The sequence below is a fragment of the Heterodontus francisci genome, chromosome 18 (genome assembly GCF_036365525.1).
Source record: "Heterodontus francisci isolate sHetFra1 chromosome 18, sHetFra1.hap1, whole genome shotgun sequence".
Taxonomy (NCBI): Eukaryota; Metazoa; Chordata; class Chondrichthyes; order Heterodontiformes; family Heterodontidae; genus Heterodontus; species Heterodontus francisci.
This window is the reverse complement of record NC_090388.1, coordinates 3,678,748-3,693,307: the sequence shown is the minus strand read 5'-3', so window position 1 is coordinate 3,693,307 and position 14,560 is coordinate 3,678,748. Positions and strand designations below refer to the sequence as shown.

Here is a 14,560-nt window from a genome sequence, read left to right as displayed (position 1 = left end):
CCTGGTCCATTGTGTGGTCAAAGAAAGGGAGAAGGCCATGTGTCAACTGACAGAAATTCTAACTTGATGGATTTTGCTCTTAAACGGCAACCCTCAGGAAAGAGAGGGAGAGATCACAGCAACATCAACAGGGGCTGTGGAAAAATCCAGCCTAACCAAGAAGAATAAGACCTGCTGCTAATTCTACACTTCAATATGCTGCAGCAGAGAACTGAAAGTAACCACCACCTCCAGTCTGAAATCTTAACCACCAGAAATCTACAACACCTCAAACAATAGCTATGAGGAGACGTTGGATAAACTCAGATTGTTTTCACTGGAACGACGGAGGTGGAGGGGTGACATGCTAGAGGTTTACAAAGTTATGAGTGGCATGGACAGAGTGGATAGTCAGAAGCTTTTTCCCAGGGCGGAAGAGTCAGTTACTAGGGGACATAGGTTTAAGGTGCGAGGGGCAAAGTTTAGAGGGGATGTGCGAGGCAAGTTTTTTACACAGAGGGTGGTGAGTGCCTGGAACTTGCTGCTGGGTGAGGTGGTGGAAGCAGGTACCATAGAGACGTTTAAGAGGCATCTTGACAAATACATGAATAGGATGGGAATAGAGGGATACGGTCCTCAGAAGCGCAGAAGGTTTTAGTTTAGACAGGTATCAAGATCGGCGCAGGCTTGGAGGGCCGAATGGCCTGTTCCTGTGCTGTACTGTTCTTTGTTCTTTGTTCAGTCAAAGATTACAAACAACCCAGGGGGATTGGAGAATTGCTAACGTCGTACCTCCGTTTAAAAAGGGGAGCGAGGGATAGACCAAATAATTAAAGGCCAGTTAGTCTAACCTCAGTAGTGGGCAAATTATTGGAATCTATTCTGAGAGACAGGATAAACTGTCACTTAGAAAGGCACAGGTTAATCAAGGATAGTCAGCATGGATTTGATAAGGGAAGATCTTGTTTGACCAACTTGATTGAATTTGTTGAAGTAACAAGGAAGATAGATGAGGGTAGTGCAGTTGATGTGGTCTACATGCATTTTAGCAAGGCTTTTGACAAGGTCCCACACGGCAGACTGGTTAAAAAAATAAAATCCCATGGGATCCAGGGAAATGCAGCAAGGTGGATACAAAATTGACTCAGTGGCAGGAAACAAAAGGTAGTTTTTGATGGGTGTTTTAGTGACTGGAGGGCTATTTCCAGTGGTGTTCCACAGGGCTCAGTACTGGGTTCCCTGCTTTTTGTGGTATATATTAACAATTTGGACGTAAATGTAGGGGGCATGATCAAGGAGTTATCGGACGACACAAAGATTGACCATGTGGTAGAGAGTGAGGAGGATAACTGTAGGCTGCAGGAACAAAGAACAACAAAGAACAAAGAAAATTACAGCACAGGAACAGGCCCTTCGGCCCTCCAAGCCTGCGCCGATCCAGATCCTCTATCTAAACCTGTCGCCTATTTTCTAAGGGTCTGTATCTCTTTGCTTCCTGCCCATTCATGTATCTGTCTAGATACATCTTAAAAGACGCTATCGTGCCCGCGTCTACCACCTCCGCTGGCAACGTGTTCCAGGCACCCACCACCCTCTGCGTAAAGAACTTTCCACGCATATCCCCCCTAAACTTTTCCCCTCTCACTTTGAACTCGTGACCCCTAGTAATTGAATCCCCCACTCTGGGAAAAAGCTTCTTGCTATCCACCCTGTCTATACCTCTCATGATTTTGTACACCTCAATCAGGTCCCCCCTCAACCTCCATCTTTCTAATGAAAATAATCCTAATCTACTCAACCTCTCTTCATAGCTAGCGCCCTCCATACCAGGCAACATCCTGGTGAATCTCCTCTGCACCCTCTCCAAAGCATCTACATCCTTTTGGTAATGTGGCGACCAGAACTGCACGCAGTATTCCAAATGTGGCCGAACCAAAGTCTTATACAACTGTAACATGACCTGCCAACTCTTGTACTCAATACCCCATCCGATGAAGGAAAGCATGCCATATGCCTTCTTGACCACTCTATTGACCTGCGTTGCCATCTTCAGGGAACAATGGAGCTGAACACCCAAATCTCTCTGTACATCAATGTTCCCCAGGACTTTTCCATTTATTGTATAGTTCACTCTTGAATTGGACCATCCAAAATGCATCACCTCGCATTTGCCCGGATTGAACTCCATCTGCCATTTCTCTGCCCAACTCTCCAATCTATCTATATTCTGCTGTATTCTCTGACAGTCCCCTTCACTATCTGCTACTCCACCAATCTTAGTGTCGTCTGCAAACTTGCTAATCAGACCACCTATACTTTCCTCCAAATCATTTATGTATATCACAAACAACAGTGGTCCCAGCACGGATCCCTGTGGAACACCACTGGTCACACGTCTCCATTTTGAGAAACTCCCTTCCACTGCTACTCTCTGTCTCCTGTTGCCCAGCCAGTTCTTTATCCATCTAGCTAGTACACCCTGGACCCCATGCGACTTCACTTTCTCCATCAACCTACCATGGGGAACCTTATCAAACGCCTTACTGAAGTCCATGTATATGACATCTACAGCCCTTCCCTCATCAATCAACTTTGTCACTTCCTCAAAGAATTCTATTAAGTTGGTAAGACATGACCTTCCCTGCACAAAACCATGTTGCCTATCACTGATAAGCCCATTTTCTTCCAAATGGGAATAGATCCTATCCCTCAGTATCTTCTCCAGCAGCTTCCCTACCACTGACGTCAGGCTCACCGGTCTATAATTACCTGGATTATCCCTGCTATTGATATTGAAGATATTAATGGTCTGGTCAGATGGGCAGAAAAGCGGCAAATGGATTTCAACTTGGAGAAGTGTGAGGTGATGCATTTGGGGAGGTCAAACAAGGCAAAGGAATACACGATTAATGGAAAAATACTGAGAAGTGTAGAGGAAGTGAGGGACCTTGGAGTGAATGTCCACAGATCCCTGAAGGTAGCAGGACAGGTCAATAAGGTGGTTAAGAAGGCATATGGAATCCTTTCCTTTATTAGCCGAGGTATAGAATATAAGAGCAGGGAGGTTATGCTGGAACTGTATAACTCATTGGTTAGGCCACAAATTGAGTACTGTGTGCAGTTCCGGTCAGCTCATTACAGAAAGGATGTAATTGCACTAGAGAGGGTACAGAGGAGATTTACGAGGATGTTGCCAGGATTGGAAAAATGCAGATATGAGGAAAGATTGGATAGGCTGGGGTTGTTCTCCTTGGAACAGAGCAGGCTGAGGGGAGATCTGATTGAAATGTACAAAATTTTGAGCGGAGGTGAAGGGTCTATTCACCTTAGAAGAGAGGTCAGTGATGAGGGGGCACAGATTTAAAGTGATTGGTAGAAAAACTGGAGGGGAGATGAGTCATACAGCACTGAAACAGGCCCTTTGGCCCACCGAGCCTGTGCCAACAAATAACATGCCTACATTAATCCCACATTCCCTACCACATCCCCACCACCTACCTACACTAGGGGCAATATCCAATGACCAATTTACCTATTAACCTGCAAGTCTCTGGCTGTGGTAAAAAACCAGATCACCCGGCAGAAACCCACACAGTCACAGGGAGAACTTGCAAACTCAGCACAGGCAGTACCCAGAACGGAACTTGGGTTGCTAGAGCTGTGAGGCTGCGGTGCTAACCACTGCGCCACCTTAGAAAAAGTGAAAACTTTTTCACCCAGGGGGTGGTGGGGGTCTAGAACTCACTGCCTGAAAGGGTAGTTGAGGCAAAAACGCTCAACTCATTCAAAAGGAGTCTGAATATGTACCTCAGGTGTTGTAATCTACAGGGCTATGGACCAAATGCTGGAAGGTGGGATTAGAATAGGTGGATCATTTTTCGGCCAGTACAGACACAATGGGCCAAGTGGCCTCTTTCTGTGTCTTATACCTTCCATGATTCTATGATTCAAAGCAGCCTATCCACAAACATTCACTCCCTCCACCACCGATGCACAGTATATACCATCTAGAAGATGCACTGCAGCGATGCACCAAGGCTCCATAGACAGCACCTTCCAAACCCACGACCTCTACCAATTAGTAGGACGAGGGCAGCAGTTGCATAGGAACACCACCATCTGCACGTACCCCTCCAAGCCACACACCATCCTGACTTGGAACTATATCGTCGTTCCTTCACTGTCACTGGGTCAAAATCCTGGAACTCTCTAACAGCACTGTGGGTGTACCTACCCCATGTGGACTGCAGCGGTTCAAGAAGACGGCTCACCACCACCTTCTCAAGGGCAATTGGGGAGGAGCAATAAATGCTGCTATAGACAGTGATGCCCACATCCCATGAATGAATAAAGAAAAAATACATACATACAAATATACGAATTAGGAGCAGGAGTAGGCCACTCGGTCCCTCAAACCTGCTCCACCATTTAATAACACTATGGCTGATCTGATTGTAACCTCAACTCCACATTCCCGCCTACCCCCGATAACCTTTCACCCCCTTCCTTATCAAGAATCTATCTACCTCTGCCTTAAAAATACTCAAGGACTCTGCTTCCACCGCCTTTTGAGGAAGAGAGTTCCAAAGACTTACAACCCTCTGAGAGAAATAATTTCCTCTCATCTCTGTCTTAAATGGACGACCCCTTATTTTTAAACAGTGACCCCAGTTCTAGATTCTCCCACAAGGCGAAACATCCTTTCCACATCCACCCTGTCAAGACCCCTCAGGATCTTATACATTTCAATCAAGTCGCCTCTTACTCTTCTAAACTCCAGCAGATACAAGCCTATCCTGACAAATCATTCCTCATAAGACAACCCGCCCATTCCAGGTATTAGTCCAGTAAAGCTTCTCTGAACTGCCTCCAACACATTTACATCCTTCCTTAAATAAGGAGACCAATACTCTACACTGTACTCCAGATGTTGTCTCACCAATGCCCTGTATAACTGAAGCATAACCTTCATTTTTGCATTCAATTCCCCTCACAATAAACAATAACGTTCTATTAGCTTTCCTAATTACTTGCTGAACCATTTTCAATTCATGCACTAGGACACCCAGATCCCTCTGTATCTCAGAGCTCTGCAATCTCTCACTATTTAGTTATTATGCTTCTTTTTTACTCTTCCTGCCAAAATGGACAATTTCACATTTTCCCACATTATACTCCATTTGTCAGATCTTTGCCCACTCACTTAATCTATCTATAACTATTTGTAGTTCTGATGAAAGGTCACTGACGTGAAACGTTATCTCTGCATCTCTCTCCACAGATGCTGCCTGACCTGCTGAGTATTTCCAGCACGTTCAGTTATTATTTCAGATTTTCAGCATCTGCAATATTTTGCATTTATATCCCTTTGTAGCCTCCTTATGTCCTCTTCACAACTTACTTTCCTATATCTTTGTGTCATCAGCAAATTTAGCAACAATACCTTCGGCCCCTTCACTTAATTCATTTATATAAATTGTAAAAAGTTGAGGTCCCAGCACTGATCCCTGTGGCACACCACTCGTTACATCTTGCCAACCCGGAAATGACCCAATTATGCATACTCTCTGTTTCCTGTTTGCTAACCAATATTCTATCCATACCAATATGTTACCCCCTATACCATGAGCATTTATTTTCCGCAATAACCTATGATGTGGCTCCTTATCAAATGCCTTCTAGAAATCTAAGTACAGTACATCCACTGGCTCCCCTTTATCCACAGCACATGTTACTTCTTCAAAGAGCTCCAATAAATTGGTTAGACATGATTTCCGTATCACAAAACCATGCTGACTCTGCCAGATTACTTTGAATTTTTCTAAGTGCCCTGCTATAACGTCTTTAATAATAGCTTCTAACATTTTCCCTAAGACAGATGTTAAGCTAACTGGCCTGTAGTTTCCTGCTTTCTGTCTCCCTCCCGTTTTGAATAAAGGAGTTACATTCACTATTTTCCAGTCTGAAGAGTGCCTGCAGAGTCTCATCGACAGGTTTGTGGCTGCCTGCAATGAATTTGGCCTAACCATCAGCCTCAAGAAAACGAACATCATGGGGCAGGACGTCAGAAATGCTCCATCCATCAATATTGGTGACCACGCTCTGGAAGTGGTTCAAGAGTTCACCGACTTAGGCTCAACTATCACCAGTAACCTGTCTCTAGATGAAGAAATCAACAAGCGCATGGGAAAGGCTTCCACTGCTATGTCCAGACTGGCCAAGAGAGTGTGGGAAAATGGCTCACTGACACGGAACACAAAAGTCCGAGTGTATCAAGCCTGTGTCCTCAGTACCTTGCTCTATGGCAGCGAGGCCTGGACAACGTATGCCAGCCAAGAGCGACGTCTCAATTCATTCCATCTTCGCTGCCTCCGGAGAAAACTTGGCATCAGGTGGCAGGACCGTATCTCCAACACAGAAGTCCTCGAGGCGGCCAACATCCCCAGCTTATACACACTACTGAGTCAGCGGCGCTTGAGATGGCTTGGCCAGGTGAGCCGCATGGAAGATGGCAGGATCCCCAAAGACTCATTGTACAGCGAGCTCGCCACTGGTATCAGACCCACCGGCCGTCCATGTCTCCGCTTTAAAGATGTCTGCAAACGTGACATGAAATCCTGTGACATTGATCACAAGTCATGGGAGTCAGTTGCCAGCGTTCGCCAGAGCTGGCGGGCAGCCATAAAGACGGGGCTAAAGTGTGGCGCGTTGAAGAGACTTAGTAGCTGGCAGGAAAAAAGAAAGAGGCGCAAGGGGACAGCCAACTGTGTAACAGCCCCGACAAACAAATTTCTCTGCAGCACCTGTGGAAGAGTCTGTCACTCTAGAATTGGCCTTTATAGCCACTCCAGGCGCTGCTTCACAAACCACTGACCACCTCCAGGCGCTTATCCATTGTCTCTCGAGATAAGGAGTCTAAAGAAAGGTACCTTCCCCAAATCTAGGGAGTTTTGGAAAATTAAAACCAAAGCATCAACTATCTCACTCATCTTTTTTTTAGGACAATGCCTCCTGAATCCTCTTCATGATATCCTTTACCCTGGCACCAGGGAGGCAACACACCATGTGGGACTCACAATGACAGTTACGGAAACGTCTGTTTGCCCGCCTGACTATGGAATCTCCTGTAACGACTGCATTTCTACTCTCTGCTGTTCCCTCCTGTGTCATCTCTTGCCCATTGATGCCATGGTCTGAGCTGCACATTTAGTGAATGAATATTTACCATATTCATTCGCATTAGTCCAAAGACGATATGAGAAATTCATTCTATCTACATAAGTACAGTAGCATAGTTGGACTAGTAATCCAGAGGATTCCTTTGAGATATTTTTAATTTGAATATACATTTTAATCAATTGAAGCTAAACATTAAACTACTAATTAAATACAGGTCAATGAATAATAAAACAGTGACATCACATGATTTTTAACCATCACGTAAACAATTATTTATCAATGGCAAAGAATATTCCTTTTCGGCTATCCCTTCACATGGTTCCTTTTCTGCATTACCTGTTCTTTAGTGGACTTCCCCAGCTCCTTCACATCTTTCATGTTCATGGCATTCTTTCCTCCCTTTTCTTTTCCCTTCTTCTTGTTCTTCTTCTTCAAAAGGCATTTCTTGCAGACGCAGAAGCAGCAGGTGAGAATCAAAAGGACAGCAACAATCGCAATGGCTATCAAGGCCCAGGGAGGCACTGCAACAAAAACCCACAAACACAATGTGTATCAGAAGGAAAGAGTTGGCAGTCATGTATGTCTTTCCATAGGAATAGGAGAAGTTAGATCGTGACTGATCTGTATCCTGAACTCCATCTATCCATCTTTACTCCATATCCCGTGACACCTTGACCCAACAAAGACCTATCGTACAGTACAGAATGAGAACGCTTGTGCCTGTACCAGCTCTTTGATCGAGCTATCCACGTAGTTCACTCCGCCCTGCTCTTTCCCCATAGCCATGCAAATTTTTCCTTTTCAAGTATTTATCCAATTTTCTTTTGAAGGTTACTATTGAATCTGCTTCCACCGCCCTTTCAGGCAACGCGTTCCAGATCACAACAACTCACTGCGTAAAAAGATGTCTCCTCATCTTCCCCTCTGGTTCCTTTGTTAATTATGTGAATCTGTGTCCTCCTGTTACTGATCGCCCTGGCAGTGGAAACAGTTTCTTCCTATTAAAACCCCTCATAACAAGGTTGGCAATTCTGGGGTATGGGGCCGCTGACATAGAAAAATGAATAAAAGAACTTGCATTTATTTCACACCTTTCACAGGCTTCAGGACATCCTGTTATGGTGCTTTATAATTAATGAAGTACTTTTGAAGTGCAGCCACTGTTGTAATGTAGGAAACACGGCAGCTGATTTGTGCACAGCAAGCTACCACAAACAGCAATGAGATAATGACCAGATATTCTGTTTATCTTGGATTGCTGGTTGAGGGATAAATATTAGCCAACACATCATGGAAAGCTTCCCTGTACCTTTTCGAAATAGGATTTTTTTCACATTCTCCCGAGAGGGCAGTCGGGGCCTCGGTTGAACATCTCATTTGAAGATGGCACCTCCAACAGTGCAGCACTCCCTCAGTACTGGCACTGGGGGCGTCAGCCTCATCTCAACTAACATCAGTAAGAACAGATTGGTCATTATTGCACTGCTGTTTGTGAGACCTTGCTGTCTGCAAATTGATGGCTGTTTTTCTTATAACAGTGACTGCACTTCCAAAGTAATTCATGGGCTGTAAAACACTTTGGAACATCCTGAAATTGTGAAAGGCGCTATAGAAATGCAAATTCTTTTTTCTTCCACATACTTTGCCAAATAGAACACCACTGAAATACAAGTATATTGTTAAACAAAATACTATTTGCATCCTGTGGTGCACACAAACAATACTGTGTGCAGGTGTTACTAATAATGATTACAATTTATTGAGACTAGCTGCAGCAGTCATTAATTCACATTATGTATTCACTCACTTTTGATGTATTCAGTTTACTTGAAGTGTTGAACAATGACCTGGCAGTTGATTGCACAGCTTACAGCAATCTGAAAGGCAGTTACTATGAGCAGGTCAAGTTTGAGAGGATAGTGTAGACAGTTCAAGTCTTTTTGTGAGAGCTGGGAAAAACTTAACAGTGAAAGGAGCAGCTGTTGACTGTTGGGATGATTTGGGTTTGATCTAAGTTTATTGATTGTACTGATACCATAAAGTTACTGCCAGTGAACCTGTTTCCCCATCCTTTGATCTTAGCAGTTTAAATTTCATCAGTCACTTCCCTTGAAATTGTGAATAAGTGCACATCTATCAGACCGTGGGCAGAATCTTTAATCCCCAAAACAGGTGGGTTGGGATCAGGTCAGAGGTTAAAGTTCACAAAATCTAAACCAGGACCCCACCTAATTCCGGGTTTAGCAGAGCTCAGGTGACCAATCTGCTTGCAGGAGGTGGGCTAAACATTATAATGAGATTGTATGCATTCATTTTAACAGTCATTCTATTTTTAACTCATGTCGGCTGGGTTTCCCAGGCCTCGTGAAATCCGGCAGATGAAAAGGGCTTATTCCACGAGGTAAGAGCATTTACAGCACTGCTTGTAGCAGTGGGAGGAAACCCACGCGGTCACAGGGAGAACTTGCAAACTCCACACAGACAGTACCCAGAACTGAACCCGGGTCACTGGAGCTGTGAGGCTGCGGTGCTAACCACTGCGCCACTGTGCCACCCAATCTGGCTGTGGGTGGGAAACTTACAGAAAAAGAGTCTAAAGTCATGCTGCAGTTAAAACTGTACTTCAGGGTTTCCCGACCTCCAACCAGGTTCCAACAGAATGTACCTCTGAGATAAAGTCTGGGCCCTTATACCTGTACAGAGGGTCATGTAAAGGACACGGGGGGGCTTAGAGTAAGGTTTTGTCACCCCCAGCAATTATGTTCTGCTGGCATGGAGCAAGATCTTTCAGAATTAATCTTCAGCGTTGTAAATCTGAATGGCTGCCAATGTATCTTGAAATTAAGTGAAATGAAGCAAATCTGAAGCATCTCCTCACTCAAATTTCTACATGGGAGTTGACAGTGTTTTAGTCAGATATCTCCCCAAGATATTTTGAACTTGAGGATTAGCATGTTGCCGACTTTAATAAGATGACAAAGCAGAAACTTGCTGTCTTCTTGGGAAAAGGATCACTGGCCTCTAATAATTCAGAGGAAGATGGATGCAAAGGTGCCTTGACTCTGTGGATAACACTCTTGCCTTTGAGTTAGAAGGTGGTGGGTTCAAAGTCCTACTCCAGAGGCTTGGCACTCCCACTGTAGTACTGGCGAAATGCTGCACTGTCAGAGGTGCTGTATTTTGGATGAAATGTTTAACAGAGGACCAACCTGCCCTCTCAGATGGACATAAAAGATACTCAAATTTCCTCAACTGAGGATTCCTTCCTACCGTGGTTGATAGGACCCTCGACTGTGTCCGTTCTATTTCGTACACTTCTAGCCTCACCCCTTCCCCTCCATCCTAGGACCACAATAGAGTTTCCCTTGTCCTCACTTACCACCCCACCAGCCTCCACATCCATTCTCTGTCATTTCCGCCACCTCCAGCATGATGCCACCACCAAACACATCTTCGCCTCCCCTCTCCTTTCAGCATACCGGACGGACTGTTCCCTCTGTGACACCCTGGTCCACTCCTCAGTCACCCCAACACCTTTCCTAAAACACCTTTCCATGCAGGTGCAGGAGATGCAACACCTGCCCTTTTACCTCCTGCCTTCTCACCGTCCAGGACCCCAAACACTCATTCCAAGTGAAACAGAGATGTACTTGAAATAAAAACAAGAAATGCTGGAAATACTCAGCAGGTCTGGCAGCATCTGTGGAGAGAGAAGCAGAGTTAACGTTTCAGGTCAGTGACCCTTCTTCAGAACTAGCAGATATTAGAAATGTGAAAGGTTTTAAGCAAGTAAAGTAGAGGTGGGGCAAGAGATAACAAAGGAGAAGGTGTAGATAGGACAAGGTCACAGAGCATAACCGACCAGAAGGTCATGGAGCAAAGGCAAACAATATGTTAATGGTGTTTTGAAAGACAAAGCATTAGAACAGATAGGGTGTTAATGGATTGAAAACTGAACAGCCACAAGCACAAACATGAAAAAAACAGTGGGTAAGCAAACTGAACAAACTACGATAAAATAAAATAAACACAAAAAAAAGAAAAATGAAAAATGAAAAAAATAACTAAAAATAAAAGTAAAAAGGGGGGCCCGTCATGCTCTGAAATTATTGAACTGAATATTCAATCCGGCAGGCTGTAGTGTGCCTAATCGCACTTGAACTTCTTTCAATTTAGCATACTGTATTCGCTGCTCATGATGTGGTCTCCTGTACACTGGGGAGGCCCAAACTCAGACGGGGTGGCCGTTTTGCAGAGCAGCTCCATTCAGTCCGCAAGCGTGATCTCTGAGCTTCCAGTCACCTGTCATTTCAATTCTCCACCTTGCTCCCACTCTGACCTTGGCCTGCTACAGTGTTCTAATGAAGCTCAACACAAGCTTGAGGAACAGCACCTCATCTTTCAACTGGGCATTTTACAGCCTTCCGGACTCAACGTTGAGTTCAACAATTCTAGATCATAACCTCTGCTCACATTTAGTTTCTTTTTTTTGCTGGTTCAGTTTTTCTCTCTTTTTTCTATCTTAATTCCGTTACTTTGCATCCGAACGGCTGCTATTCATAACTTATCCAGATATATCTTTGGTTTCTTTACTTTATTTATTTAGAGATACAGCACTGAAACAGGCCCTTCGGCCCACCAAGTCTGTGCCGACCATCAACCATCCATTTATACTAATCCTACATTAATCCCATATTCCTACCACATCCCCACCACCTATGCTAAGGGCAATTTACAATGGCCAATTTACCTATTAGCCTGCAAGTCTTTGGCTGTGGGAGGAAACTGGAGCACCCAGCGAAAACCCACGCAGTCACAGGGAGAACTTGCAAACTCCACACAGGCAGTAGAATTGAACTCGGGTCGCTGGAGCTGTGAGGCTGTGGTGCTAACCACTGTGCCGCCCGCTTGTTCCATTACCACCACCACTACCGAAACCTGTTATTTAATCTCTCCTGCCTGCCACCCAATCACAGTCCTGCCCTTCTGTTCTTCTTCCCCCCCCTCCCCGCTTTCACTTGCTCAAAACCTATTGCATTTTGAACTTTTCTTAGTCTGATGAAAGGTCACAGACCTGAAATGTTAACTCTGCTTCCCTTTCCACAGATGCTGCCTGACCTGCTGAGTATTTCTAGCACTTTCTGTTTTTATTTCGGATTTCCAGCATCTGCAGTATTTTGCTTTTGTATAAATGATCACATGCCTCTATTTCAAAGAGCAGGGGAGTTCTCCCAGTGTCCTGGCCAATATGTATCCATCCACCAACATCACAAAAACAGATTGCCTGGTCATTATCACTGCTCATGGACCTCCCTGTGTGTAAATTGTCTGTTGCATTTCCTACATTACAACAGTGATTACAATTAGCTGTATAGTACTTTGGGATACTGTGAAAAGTGCTCTACATTTCTTTCTTTATAATGGAAATGTCCAGGATTGGCAGCTTTTCATTAGTCTGACTGCCATTCTTCAATATGTTTTCATGTGTTAATATGCAATTACATTTTCATACGCTGCCAGTGTACATTTGGATTATATGATGCCAGGAGGGGAATGTGTCTTGGCTCACCTGTGCTCGCTTTGGAAGCATGGTATCTTTGAGGGGCATTGGATTGGGTTGCAGCTGGACTCCAGGGGTTTCATTAGGTTGGGGACCAATGGCATTCTGCTTCAGAAGTGTTTCTTTTGGGTTCTGTTGTGCAGGTCACAGCTACTCGTTTATTTCCTTAGTGGGAGTGCAATGAAACTTCACTGGATTGATGCCTGGGATGAGACGGTAGTCCTCTGAGGAGAGATTATGTAGAATAGGCCTATATTCCCTGGAGTTTAGAAGACAGAGAGCTGATCTCATTGAAATATATAAATGTTTTAGAGAGTTTGACAGGGTAAACACTGGGAGGCTGTTTCCTCTGGCTGGAGAGTCTAGAACTAAGGGTCACAATCTCAGGATAAGGAGTCGGCTATTTAGGACTATTGAGATGAGGGGAAATTTCAGAGGGTTGTGAATCTTTGGAATTCTCTACTTCAGAGGGCTGTATGTGCTCGGTTATTGTGTGTGTTCAAGACTGAGATTGATAGATTTTTGGACACTAGGGAAATCGAGGAGTATGAGAACAGGTCAGAAAAGGAGTTGAGGTAGAAGATCAGCCAGATCTTATGGAATGATGGAACAGGCTATATGACCTACTCCAGCTCCTATTTCTTATGTTCCCACACCAGGAGTTGATTTGGGTATTGAGAAGAAGGTCTTCAAGAACAGATTGCAATATTCCAGGCACAAGTAAACAATGGTTAGGCCACAGCTAGAGTACCAAAAACAGATGATCTGGTCTTTATCATATTACTGTTTGTGGGATCTTGCTGTGCACAAATTGGCTGCCAGGGTTCCTACATTACAACAGTGACAACACTTCAGAAAGTACTTCATTGGCTGTAAAGTGCTTTAGGATGTTCGGTGGTCATATAAGGCACTATATAAATGCAATTCTTCCTTTTGTTTCTTTTACTTTAATTCTGGGTTCCGTACCTTAGGAAGGATATCAAGGCATTAGACAGGGTGCAGAAGAGATTTACTAGAATGGTCCCAGGGATGAGGGACTTCAGTTATGTGGCAAGACTGGAGAAACTGTGCTGCTCGTCATCGAGCAGGGAAGATTAAGAGAAGATTTGATAGAGACATTCAAAATCATGAAGGGTTCTGATCGAGTAAATAAGGAGAAACTGTTTCCAGTGGCAGAGGGTCAGTAACCAGAGGACACAGATTTAAGGCGATTGGCAAAAGAACCAAAGGCAACATGAGGAAACATTATTTTTATGCAGCAATTTGATGTGATCTGCAATGCGCTGACTGAATGGGCAGCGGAAGCAGATTCAATTGTAACTTTCAAAAGGGAATTGGATAAATACTTGAATGGAAAAAAATTGCAGGGCTGTGGGATAAGAGAGGAGGGAGTGGGATTAATTGGATAGATCTTTTAGAGAGTCAGCAAAGGCAATGATGGGCCGATCGACCACTTTCTGCTCAACATAAACTGAGAAAGACTTCAATTTTTGTCGTGCCCTTTCATATCACTCACATAAAACAAGTTGCTCTGAAGTTCAATGACATGCTCTGTGGACAAATGCAGTGGCTGTTCTGTGCACAGCAAAATTCCACACAAAGGAATAAAATAGCTGCTTCTTACCAGAAGATAATGTTGAGTTTCGGTAATTAAATTAATGATTACGGCAGGTGAAGGGACTGTAATCTTGGTGAGGGTTAAATCAGTGTCTGGCAGTAACACAAAACAGGCGAAAGCCAATCAGAAGCCCATTTTACATTCCATTCAATTTTCTTTTCAGTTTAATTCAAATCACTGTCTGATTGGCCTATACTGACCATATGATATTGCTGGTTATAAAG

General features: G+C 44.1%; 1 protein-coding gene across 2 annotated transcripts in view; it reads right to left on the bottom strand.

The window, feature by feature from the left end:
* Positions 1-14,560, bottom strand: part of syt1a (synaptotagmin Ia) — a 632,547-nt gene that overhangs the window by 49,478 nt on the left and 568,509 nt on the right. Inside the window, exons 1-2 of one of the 2 annotated variants that reach the window (XM_068050104.1) lie at positions 8,052-8,187; positions 7,495-7,679 (exon numbers count right to left, since the gene is read on the bottom strand). In XM_068050104.1, the coding sequence (XP_067906205.1) occupies positions 7,495-7,679; position 8,052 (186 nt within the window). In that variant the 5' untranslated portion in view covers positions 8,053-8,187. Of the gene's footprint in view, positions 1-7,494; positions 7,680-8,051; positions 8,188-14,560 lie in introns of those variants that run through there. The other variant, XM_068050105.1, reaches the window with a different exon arrangement.